Here is a 12,284-nt window from a genome sequence, read left to right on the forward strand (position 1 = left end):
CGCGGCTAATTTGAAGTTGCCAGTTCCTGCCCGGAAGCTAGGTCCGAGATTCATTGGCCCGTTTAGAATCAAACGCAAGATCAACGAAGTAGCTTTTGAACTTTCATTACCCAACTCTTATAGAATCCACCCGGTTTTTCATGCCTCCCTCCTAAAACCTACCATCCCCGACCCTTTTCAGGGAATGCAGCTCTTCCTGCACCACCAGTGGAGATTGATGGAGAAGAGGAGTTTGAGGTCGAGGCCATTTTGAGCTGTAGAAAAAAGGGGAGACAACTCCAATACCTGATCAAATGGAGGGGCTACCCTCCAGAAGACAACTCATGGGAACCTTCAAGAAATGTGCATGCCCCTCGGCTAATTCGTGTTTTTCACCAGGAGCATCCGGAGTTGATGGCCAGTTTAGGCGTCCGGAGTCCGCCCCTTGGGGGGGGGCACTGTCAGGGCCAAAGCGCTGTACTTCCTCCTTTAACACACCAGCGTAGTAGATTGGCTTCCCGGCGGCTAACTGGGCACTTTAGGCGTGTGCGCATACGCATGTGACCTCTCGGGGCCAATCACCAGCGTGACCGCCCTATTTAAACCAGCTCCTGTCAGTAGACAGGTTGCTGGTTTATCGTCAGCTACTTCCTGAACCTGTGTCTCTGGAAACCATTTCCTGTTGGAATTCCGTTCGACTCACCTCTCACCTGGAACCTGACTTTGGATTGCTTCACCACTCTATTGAACTCTTCTGACCCCGACCTCGGCTTGTGACCTGGACTCTGTTGTTGTTTCTCCTGCCCTTGAACCTCTTGGCTTGTGACCCGGATCTGCTGTCTTCTCTGCTCCCCGAACCTTGGCTTGCACCCCGGACTTTCCAGTTTGTTTCTTGGACTCTTTCAGTACCGGTTATCCGGCTTCAGTATCGTTTGTTCCTGTTTCCGTCTGCAGTCACCCAGAAGCACCTGTCATCTTCAACCGTCACCGGTCAACGCTTCTCCACTGGCACCGTTACCGCCTCGTGCTTCCGCCACCTGTTCCAAAACTCAGTGGGCGGGCGCGCTTGGTCGTAAAGGTGAACCACCCTCGGCAGTTCGGTCTCGGTGAGTACTTGATTCCTGATACCTATGCAGCTATAACCAGTGTGGAGAAATTCATCTTCAATGTTCATAAGAGAAGCACTGAAATGCTAGCTTTCCTTTTTTGGCTGATGACACATGGGCGACTCTGTCTTTAGTGATTATGCCACTGACTACTTGTCAAAATCAGCAGATGCAGGATCGCAAAAGGCTGCCTTTTTGTCTGTATGATCACTCCTCTGTAGCTAAAATGATGCTGCTCCATGATGCTGCTCCATTTGCCAACTATTGAGATTCAGCAGCGCTCAGACATTTTAATGATCCTGCTGCTGAGTGAGGACTAGTGGCAGAATCACCCATTTTCTTTTTGTGATGGGCTGCCCTATCAATTGTAAGACCTATTTCTACAGGTCTAGTACGTATCTGGGCACGCTTCCTGATGACGTGTTTACCACGAAACGTACGTCGAGGCGCCCAGATACGTACGAACGACGCACTTCCGGTCCCGCTGGCTCTCGTGCTTGGAACGCACGCTGTCTATCCAGCGAGGAATCTCCATCATACACACCATTTCCCCAGCAAAGAAACCTCTTTGCAGTACACCTGCCTTGCCGACTAGCCTCAGTGCCGGGTCCCAGGCACTACTCAAAGTAAGAGGCCATTTGGCTACGATGTTATTTTTTCAAATTTTAAATAAACAATACTTTACTATGGCGGTTCTCCTTTTCCCTCTTTTATGAGAGTATCTGAGTCCAGGAGAAATATTGCTGCATAGCCGAATCCTATATCTGGTTTAGTGACCAATCGCTTTATGTGACCTTTTCTAAACAATTAGGTCAACGTCCTGGGGTAAGAAGCCATCTATTAGAGCACTTTGGGGGATCTTTTTCTTGGTGGAGGATGACACCTTCCATATGAACTTGCATTATTGTTCTTCCAGTTGAATCTGTCTAGGACCTACTTGAATGGATTTCACCCAAATCTCTATTTAGATGGACTTTATTTATTCACCATTTACTCACCATATTGTTTGTCTATATATTGTTATATATATCTCACATTTAATTTAATCTATTATTGTATAGATATATTGTTCACCATTTGTATATATTAGGCTGTTGACATAGACGGATTTATTTAGTCACTTTTGATTATTCACAATTTTTTTATGGGCGCCCCCTTTTACACACTACCATGGGCTGCCCTATGCATAACAAACATGCCATAGAAGCTCCTGCACCTTTCTCCTGTTTACCACGCGTTTTTACATATTTGTTGCACATTTTGCTGCGCACAAAATCACGCATCTGTTCGTCGTGTTTGGGGTGCCACTGCCAATGAATGGCATTGTAAGCACGGTGTGTGTTTTTGTTTGTTCAGTGAACATGCGTGAAAACGTGTGCATTCACAGAACACGCAGATGTGAATGGAGCCTTAAGCCAACTTTATGGCCATAATTGTCTGACGGACGTGTTGTGTCGGATAATCCCACTGTGTGTATGCTCCATCAGACAATTGTTGGCTGAATTAACGACAACAAAAGTTGTCTGTTCATGCTCACCAATTGTTGGGCAATAAATCTGTTACGTCGGTTTATCCGATTGTGTGTACGCAAGTCTGTCCAACTAAAATCCAAAGTACAAACACGCATGCTCTGAATCAATGCTAATTATCAGACAACAATAGCAGAATTCGCCCAAAGGGTGGCTGTGTGTATGCAGAACAAGTTCTGCATACACAATGGAAAAGTTGGATGGAAGGCTTTAGAGTCTTTCATGATCTTAGGAACTTTGTGAATTAACTTCTTCATAGTTCAAACAGCTACAGGGGTCTGCGAGGGCTTGTTTTAAAGCTTGTTAAGAAGAGGAAAATACTTTAATGTCTGTTGTCTGAGTGCATACTTTAAATTGTTTGAATAAACACAGCTGAGAACAGGTAAAATAGACAGGCGAATACTAAAGATATCAGATGTTAGAATTCAATTCATACCAATCACAGGACATGAGAGATATTTCTGTAGTCTACTAACATGCTATGCACAATAAAACAATCTAGGATATAATTCTCATTTAATAATTTTTTATAATTTTTCTTTTTTTTTTGTATAAGATATTTCAAAAGCAACAGGCAATGTGAGAAGTGTGATCCTCATTGTGAGTTGTGTGCTGGACCTGGCCTGGATTCCTGTCTAGAATGCCCATCAAACACTTTTCAGGTGGAGGGAACCACTCATTGTGTCAGTCACTGTCCTGAAAGGTTTTACTTGCATGGAAAGAAGTGCAGGAAGTGTCACCCAAGCTGTAGAATGTGTAATGGTAAGTCATCTGAATACCAAAGACTTCTAATCTCAAACCAAACATTGACATCTTATAAATATGCTTTGATATACAAATACAGCCTGAATTATTGCTACAGTAATATATATTACATATCTTATTTTGCAGTTGCATGTTTGCTTAAGGTCTTTTGATAAGTAGACCCCCCCCCCCCCCACACACACACACACACTTCCTTACAGGAAATGTTTTATAGCTCCATTCCCTAGCATTAAAATGTTTTATTACCCCTTTCTCTCTTAACATTATAGTAAAAAAAATGCAATTTACAATATTTATTAAGTTCTAAAGTTCCATAATCTTTTTCTGTAATTAAGTAGACATGGCCTTTAGTAGACATAATGTGACTCCCTTGAAGATTTAGTCTCCTCAATTTAGACCATTGTTTCATCTGAATTTGACATGCCTGCTATAGAACATCAAAAACGGTCAGATAATTGCAAACTATACTTGAGAGAATCACTTGCTTTTATAGAGCCATTTATTGGCAGCTTTAGATGGTATGCCAACATAGAAAAACAATACTGCAGAGGACAATGAAATCCCTATCAAGATACATGGATCACTATGGGCAGTACTTTTAAGCAGTACCAATGGATTCTGCTACAACCAGTGTGTGATTCTAATGCAAAGAAATCATTTTACAAACGAGAGAGGAAAAACACTGGGCTGAATTTACAAAGCTGTTTTTATCATATTTTGCTGCTATTTCCTCAATACCACCAATACCGATCTTTTACCCAATATCTCTTAAATCTAATCAGAAAGATGCATAACCCACTTTATTTAGACTGGTCTTTATGTATTTTACCATTACTAGTTCTATTTTAGCACTGTCTGTGGAATTCAATGTAGGCATAACAGCACTTTTCTGGCGGTAGGTCTTTTTAAAACTTGCCATATTCAATCATTTGCACCAGTTTTGGTAACAAAACCGGCGCAGGTGACTAATTCAGGTAGTTCTAACTATTACCACTTTAAGAATCCTTTGCAGTGGCAGCGATAGATCCTTAACCTCCCTGGCGATATGATTATGTCAGATTTTTGATGCTAAAAGTGGTGCAATGTTTTGCATGAAAATTTGGCATTTTATATTGTAGGCCTGTAATTCTTAGGAATAATTCACTTAAATCTGTCCAAACAAGAGTCTAGTAGACATCCCAGGTATGAAATTATAATATAATAATTAACTATGAATAATAATAAAAAATAATAATAATAAAATGTATTTAATAATGTAATCAAATCAAAAACACTGAAATTTGCTCAGTTGCAGAATTGTCGTTGTCGTTACTTTCAGTGTCTGATGACGAATTTTCCCACAAATCACTATCGCTCAATTCTGCATTTTTTCTCATTTATTATCATTGTTTTCTAGCTGGTCTAAAACTGCTTTTGATGTAAAGGGACACTTTTTGGTTGCCATGGACATTCTCCAGTTTCCAGGCAGAAAGAACGGTATATATAATATAAAACAGCATGCAGGGCACTGGACAAAGCACTAGGGACAAAAGGGAGGCAATATTATTTGATACAGTAATGTAATCTGTAAGATTACAGTGTACTTTATGTGTTATGCTTTTTGCACTTTTTGAATTTTGTCCCGAGCTCTGCCCCTGTGCATTGCCTTGATCGGGCGATGCAATTCCGAGTGTGGCTCGGGGTTACTGCTTTTGGATTCCCCCTGAGCCAGGATTACCGCTAGGGAGGTTAAAGAATCACTGGCACTTCAAAGATGAGGAAACTGGCAGTAATGAGGACTAGCTCTGAACTGATCTACAGAGATTGAACTCAGAATGGGAAATATCTGTGCTGGGAAGCTGTCATTAATGTGACAGCTCCCTGCAAAGGGCTCTATCCTTAGCTCCATTTCAGATAAGCATGGGAAAACATTTTTCAGAGTCATACTTACCTTGGTGCCTGCTCTAAGACTGAGAACCAAGTGATCAAACACTGCCGATCGCTTGGCTCTCAGGGCTCCTTGAGCAGAGAGCGGGTCACTGTCAGGCCCCGTACACAAGTTCGAGGAACTCGACGGGCAAAACTCATTGTTTTGCTCGTCGAGTTCTGTGTAAAGCCGCCGAGGATCTCGGCGAGCCAACTTTCCTCATTGAACAAAGAGGAAATAGAGAACATGTTCTCTATTTGGCTCGACGAGGAACTCGTCGGCTTCCTCGGCCGAAAGTGTACACACGCCGGGTTTCTCGACAGAATTCAGCTCCGATCGAGTTTCTGGCTGAATTCTGCCAATAAACTCGGTCGTGTGTACGGGGCCTCAGTCATCGCTGTCTGCTCTCCCTGCCTCGTTTACTGGAGTGCTGAGCTGTGGAGGGGGCAGGCCCGGCTGCCTCAGGCTCTTAGCTGCTCGCTAAAGGCTGAGCCAGGTGTCGGTCCAGGCATGTATGTGTATCCTGACTTAATTGTTGCGATTTTGCTGGAGCCTGGACCAGCTCTGAGATATCATCCGACAGCGAGCTTTAGCCTGTTGTCTGCTGAAAATGGGTCACAGGAGTGCAGGTCAAACTGCACTTCTGTAATCCACAGGAGAAGTACAGCCAAATGAGCTTTTGCTGTACTTCTCCTTTAAAATACAAATAATGGGCCTAAGGATAGTGGTGATGTCATTGCCCATATATGTCAAAGCCATATACATTGTATAAGTGGAGCTTTAAAGGGAACTAAGCCGGGATTGCATCGGTACTTAAAAAATCTCCATAGGCGGCACTTCAAAAATGCCTACAGGTTACCAGTTTAGAGTTACAGAGGAGGTCTTATTGCTCTCGCTCTAACGATTGCGGCAAAACCTCACATGTGTGGTTTGAACACCGTTTACATATGTGGGCGCGATGTGCATACTTTTTATTTTTACACTGTCCCTTTAAGGCCGGAGGGCAGAAGTGACGTTTGACATTGCTCTGATCCTCCAAGGGCATAGATATGGGGACTATCTTACCCTCACTCGACTACCTGCCCATCAGGCAATCAGATTGGATAAATTCTGCCGCTACCGACGGCTCCAGTAAGCGGGAGAGGGGGCGCCTCTCCCACCGCCCATAAAAGAGATCCGTGAATCCACTGTGCAGACCACTTTTATGTTGAAGCAGACCGCCCGCCGTTTTAAAAATATACCGGGTTATGGCAGCTATCTGCTGCCATAAGCCCGGTATTTAACATTAGACATGTGCACAACAAAAATATACATATGTTTTTGTTCCGTTTCGTCTGCACAACAAAAATGTTCGTATTTTTTTGTTCCATTTCGTCTCGTTCCGTAGATTCGTAAAGATTCGTAATTTCATAAGACTCAAGATTTCCTATTCGGACCCGTTCGTAATTCGTAAGGCGCAAGTTTTCCTATTTGGACCCGTTCGTATTTATTTACAGTTTTATTTTCGTTTATACTCAATGATTCGTAATTCTGTCTAATTTATTTTCGTTGATTCGAAATTCGTAATTTTGTTAGATAATAATTTTCGTTTAATGGATTCGTAATTTTGTACTTTCGTAAATACATAGCAACACGCGGCTAATCCATATTAAGATATACTTTCTCTTAAGCCCCGTACACACGGTCGGACTTTTTGCCAACAAACATCAAAATTTGCGTTTTCCAAAAAATCTGACCGTGTGCACGCTCTATCGGACAAACTTTTTCGGTTTCAAAAGTCCGGCCAACTCCCTTCAGACAAAAATCCACGGAAAAGTTTGTTTGAAGTCCGATCGTGTGTACGAGGCTTTACACTGTACAATGTGACTCAGCACAAAAGAGATAATCTGATTGGCTAAGATATTAAGTAATCGCTCACTAACTACACTGCCCAGTGCCCATTCGAAAGAACGATACAAGTACACAAATTTACAAACAGACAAAGAAACGGATTTACAAAACACACAAATGAAAATACGAACATACGAATGAAAATACGAACAGACAAAGGATTTAAAATAGGGAATGCAAATCGTTCGTTATAGATGTCATTTTCGTTCTTTTGCTTTTTCGGTGTTTCGTATTTTAGTACGATCGTCGAATCATACGTTCGTATTTTCGCTTGTTCATTATTTTGCTTATTCGTGATTCCGTAATTTTCGTATTTTGGGTCTTTCAGCTTTTCGGATGTTCGAATTGATACGAATGTACGAAAACAAACAAATTTGTACGAAAATCCATTTGTTGCGAACGGGAACGCACATGTCTATTTAACATCAAAGTAGCAACCTATATACATGGTGGGCAGTCCGGAAGTGGCTACCATATACTGTCATTCAACAAGACAGACCAAAAGGGGATTTACGCAGGACATAGATTTCAGTGAGAAAAATTAAAAAATTGCGCATACCTTGCAAAGCAAAAAACGAATATTGAAGCAGCAACTTAAAAATGTTATACAACATAAATAATATAGTGCAGCTATTCTGTTCTTCCGGTGAGGGGGGGTTCCGGGGACCCGTTTTTTCTAGGAGAACACAAAGACAGATTTCTAGCTGGCAATAAAATAATTGCATGCTAGAAATCTGACATGCTGGTTGTAAGCCTGTCCATAGATGGTTTTTAATCTTGGTCAGTCCCTGCTCAACTGGCCAAAATGTGAAACATCTGTTGCCGGATTTAGTCTTTCACTTTCCCATCAGGCTTCGCCAACCACATTACAAAGCTCCTCAGCCCTGTGCCTGTTAGTGTCATGTATGCAATGGCAGGGGAGGGAATGTCCAGTACTGACACCCCAATAGGGTGACCACATTTCCAAACTACCATTCAGGGACACTCTCCCTTCCCAAAAATCAGCTTGTGCTGTAACGAATCACAGCACAGTGATTGGACACAAGAGGTGGAATTTATGATTTCTCCAATCACAAGCAGGGGGCGGGATTGTGCTCCTCCAGGCATTCCCGGCCAGGACAAATACTATCAGTGAGTAAAGCGGTGATGTAGCGGCCATTTTTGGGGGCTTCAGATTAGCCCGGGGGGGGGGGGGGTGTCTGTGTCAGTTTCATTCCGGGACACTGTATTGTCCTGGAATTAAAGTTCCCGGGACAGACCTGCAAAATGTGGGACTGTCCCGGGCAATCCGGGACATGTGGTCACCCTACACCCCAACCTCAGTGATCGGCAACCTCAGTGCCAGTTTCTAACAGGTACATGAATTGGGCACAAGCACTTTCGGTGCTGCGGCCCAACAGTATTCTAAAGGATGTCTACGACATTCCTCATGAATCCATGTTTGTTTTATTTTATTGGGCTCTATAATAAAATCAATGTAAACACAATTCACAAAGATTACCATACACGTTATCACCATTTTAAATAATACCAACTTCAGTTTGGCAATAGCTGTAAGTTTTAATAGCTGCCTACGAATTAGGGGAAGAAAAGAGCCGTTCAAAATACTGATAAAATAATACTTTATGAGATGAAATAACAATTTATGAGAAAATAGGGCTTTCAACATGTGGCCCCATACACACTATTAGATTTTCTGCAGATTTTTGTCTTCAGATTTACCAAAATCATGTAGTGCAAGGCCCTGCCTGATTGCACACATATTGAAACTCTTAACCTCCCTGGCGGTATGATTATGTCAGGTTTTTGATGCTGAAAGCGGTACAATTGTTTTGCATGGAAATTTGACATTTTACATTGTAGGCCTGTAATTCTTAGGAATAACTCACTTAAATCTGACCAAACAGGAGTCTAGTAGACATCCCGGGTATGATAAAGTTTGAAACAAAAAATCATTAATTATAATATAATAAATAACTATTAATAATTATAACAAATAATAATATAATAATGAAAATTATTCAATAACGTAATCAAATAAAAAACACTGAAATTTGCTCAGTTGCAGAATTGTCGCTGTCATTACTTTCAGTGTTTGATGACGAATTTCCCCACAAATCGTTAGCCCTCAATTCTAATTTATTATCGCTGTTTTCTAGCTGATCTAAAATCACTTTTGACATAAAAGGACACTTTTTGGTTGCTATGGACAATCTACAGTTTCCAAGCAGAAAGAACAGTATTTATAATATTAAAGTGCATGCAGGGCACTGGACAGACCACTAGGGACAAAGGGGATGTGTAATTATTTGATACAGTACTATAATCTATAAGATTACAGTATACTGTATGTGTACTGTGTTTTTATCCTTTTGAATTTTGCACCGATCTGTGCCCCCGTGCGTCGTAACGTCGCAGGGAACAAAGTTTGGTGGCACACGGGCACTGTGTGAATCGAGCGAGGAGACAGCTCGCTCACACAGTGGGGAGACATCGCAGGATCTAGGGAACAAGGTAAGTAACTTTACCTGGATCCTGCATGGCGATCCCGAGTCTGGCTCTGAGATACCGCTAATGATACTGAAATTTCACCCCGAGCCTGACTCGGGATTACTGACAAGGAGGTTAAGGTTTGACCTCATATTATATGGTTTTGGTAAATCTGAAGACAGCCTAAGACCCCATACACACTATTATATTTTCTGCAGACTTTTGTCTTCAGATTTACCAAAACAATGTAGTGCAAGGGCCTGCCTGATTGCATACAAATTGAAACTCTTAAGGTTTGACCTCATATTATATGGTTTTGGCAAATCTGAAGACAAAATTCAGCAAAAAATCTAATAGTGTGTATGGGGTCTTAGGCTTTATTTACCGCCAGGCCTGAGCAGCTTGCAAATATTGTGGGTATGTAGCACCTATGTAATTTATAGTACTGGTGATAGTTAAATTTAAGGGTAGATCAGAGTATAGTTAAACTCTGATCCAGATTGTTAGTTGCAAAATGCGGTCTCTGTCTCAGCTTGGCTGTGCTGTGGGCCCATTCTGCTGTACTGGGGTGTTCTTTCAGCCCTGCTGCTGCAGGTGGCAGCAGTGGAGTCAACGTTTGGGTGCTCTTTCCCAGCAGCCAATCAGGAGGGTTTGTCCTTGCGGTGCATGCTAGGGAGGGGTATTTATGGGGAAAACGCCATTGGTTCTGGGTCTTCTTCGTCCAGTGTGGCATCCACCTTCTGGGTGGCCACATCACGGCTCCCCGGCGTTATGGCCTAACTGGCCGTGGCACGCGTGCCACGCGGTGTTCCTGGTTACGGGACCATGCTGGCCCGGAGCATCTGAACAGCGACGGGGACCCAGTGAGTGACTGGGTGCCCACCTTTGAGGATCCCAAGCTGTACTGCTGTTGGGTGGGGATTCAGTCTGAGGAGCGCCATTGAGAGACTGGCGGTCCAAAAGGGCCTGGACAAACCACCGGGGATCGAGGTAACCGGACACTGAGGACTTGATCACCTGTCAGTCGGTACCTGGGCGATAAGTTGAAGGAGATCCAGACGTAACTCAATTAAGGAGGCATATCTCCAAGATTTCAATCAAGATGGGACCTGTTGCAGAGGTATATTTCTGAGGCTCATTGAGAGGGGTCTGTGGCAGAGACGTTCTCCCAAGTTCACCAAGGAGGGTCTGAGACTTTATCCTACAATTGTCCGAGTGATACTCCGGCTGCCAGGTCAGTGAGAGAGGCCTGTCCGGATACACTAGACCCACTCCGGCAGGAGTGGTGCAAAGAAGTGTTACGTTTGGGAGCAGGACTGTTTCCTATCATTACGCCTGAATCTGCTATTCTCCTATCTTCTTCAACTTTACTTTCCTCACCACAAGTTTACTGTTTTTACCCAGCTGGGTAATAAAGAGCACAGCAAAGAGCACCTGTCGTGGACATTCCTTTACTTCTACTATATGCAATACGCAATAATTCACCCCTAGGAATTTAGGAGGAGCCACGAGGTAACACGCTGCCCAAAAATCCAGCAGCTCCACTGGGGGTAATGCTACAGGTATAATGAATTAAAAAATGTATCAGTGGATTGTAAGGCAGAATATTAGGGTGTCTTTTGGCAATCTTAAAAACTCAAAAGATGTTGGGTGATGCACAGGGTAATAATCCAAGACCTGGGAATAAAATAATGTCACAATGGGTGGATTTACTAAACATAAATAGGATGATCACTTAAGGAAATTTCACTTTACAAGGAAGTTGTATCTTAGCTTATTAAATGCAGTGAAAATGTATTTGGTAAAGAATACCCAATTATATGAAAAAATAATAAATAAAAAAACAGTATTTCTGGTTGCACATGATTGGATAATGAAAGTCAGCAGAACTTCACTTCATTCACTAAGCAACGTTAAAATTCTCTTGCACAGTGAAAAGTCTCTTGCAATGTGGACAGCCTATTTGCCTTTTCTAAATTAATCTTGATGTCTCAAACTCATGATTCTTTGATATATTTATAAAGCTGTGAATGTAACATTCGCCAAATATTCACCACAGGAAAATGTTCCTGTTCCACATATTTTAAATTACAGGGAATATTTAACTACCTGAGAATGTTTTGTGAATTTCACCTTCGCTGCTTCATAATATTGGCTTTCTCTTTTTAAAAGCAGTCTATTCAAGAAAAACATCTTGAATCAGTACCTTCAGAAATTGCTTGGTTTTGTCTTTTGTCTTGCCAATAAAAAGGGTTCCACTACTTGCCATACATTATGGCCTTTGACTTTTTTCATTAATGATCTCTACTTTTTAATCCTTTTCTCCGACAACAAATGATAATCTTGAATTTGTAATATGTTTATTACATAGGATTGTCTTAACGTATTCTTATGAACTAGTTAAAGACCTACACGATATCTTACCAATATCATATTATAGGCATTCATGGAAAAATTTCCTTTTCATATGTTTTCTCATAATAGCATATTATTGCTCTACATATTGTTGTCTGCTTTTGTTCCAATGTCTAAAAACAAACTAAAATTCCTATTTCGGAATGCACAGATTGTGAGAAGGAATAATTTATTGTCTGATAAATGAGTGCAAATGTTGGCCAT

The 12,284-nt window shown here is 41.9% G+C and overlaps 1 protein-coding gene across 1 annotated transcript in view; it reads left to right on the plus strand.

Moving 5' to 3' along the window:
* LOC120931412 (proprotein convertase subtilisin/kexin type 5-like) overlaps positions 1-12,284 on the plus strand; it is a 113,216-nt gene that overhangs the window by 75,080 nt on the left and 25,852 nt on the right. The window contains exon 13 of the mRNA XM_040342823.1: positions 3,171-3,376. Within this exon, the coding sequence (XP_040198757.1) occupies positions 3,171-3,376 (206 nt within the window). The remainder of the gene's footprint in view (positions 1-3,170; positions 3,377-12,284) is intronic.

This window comes from Rana temporaria, chromosome 3 (assembly GCF_905171775.1).
Source record: "Rana temporaria chromosome 3, aRanTem1.1, whole genome shotgun sequence".
Classification (NCBI taxonomy): domain Eukaryota; kingdom Metazoa; phylum Chordata; class Amphibia; order Anura; family Ranidae; genus Rana; species Rana temporaria.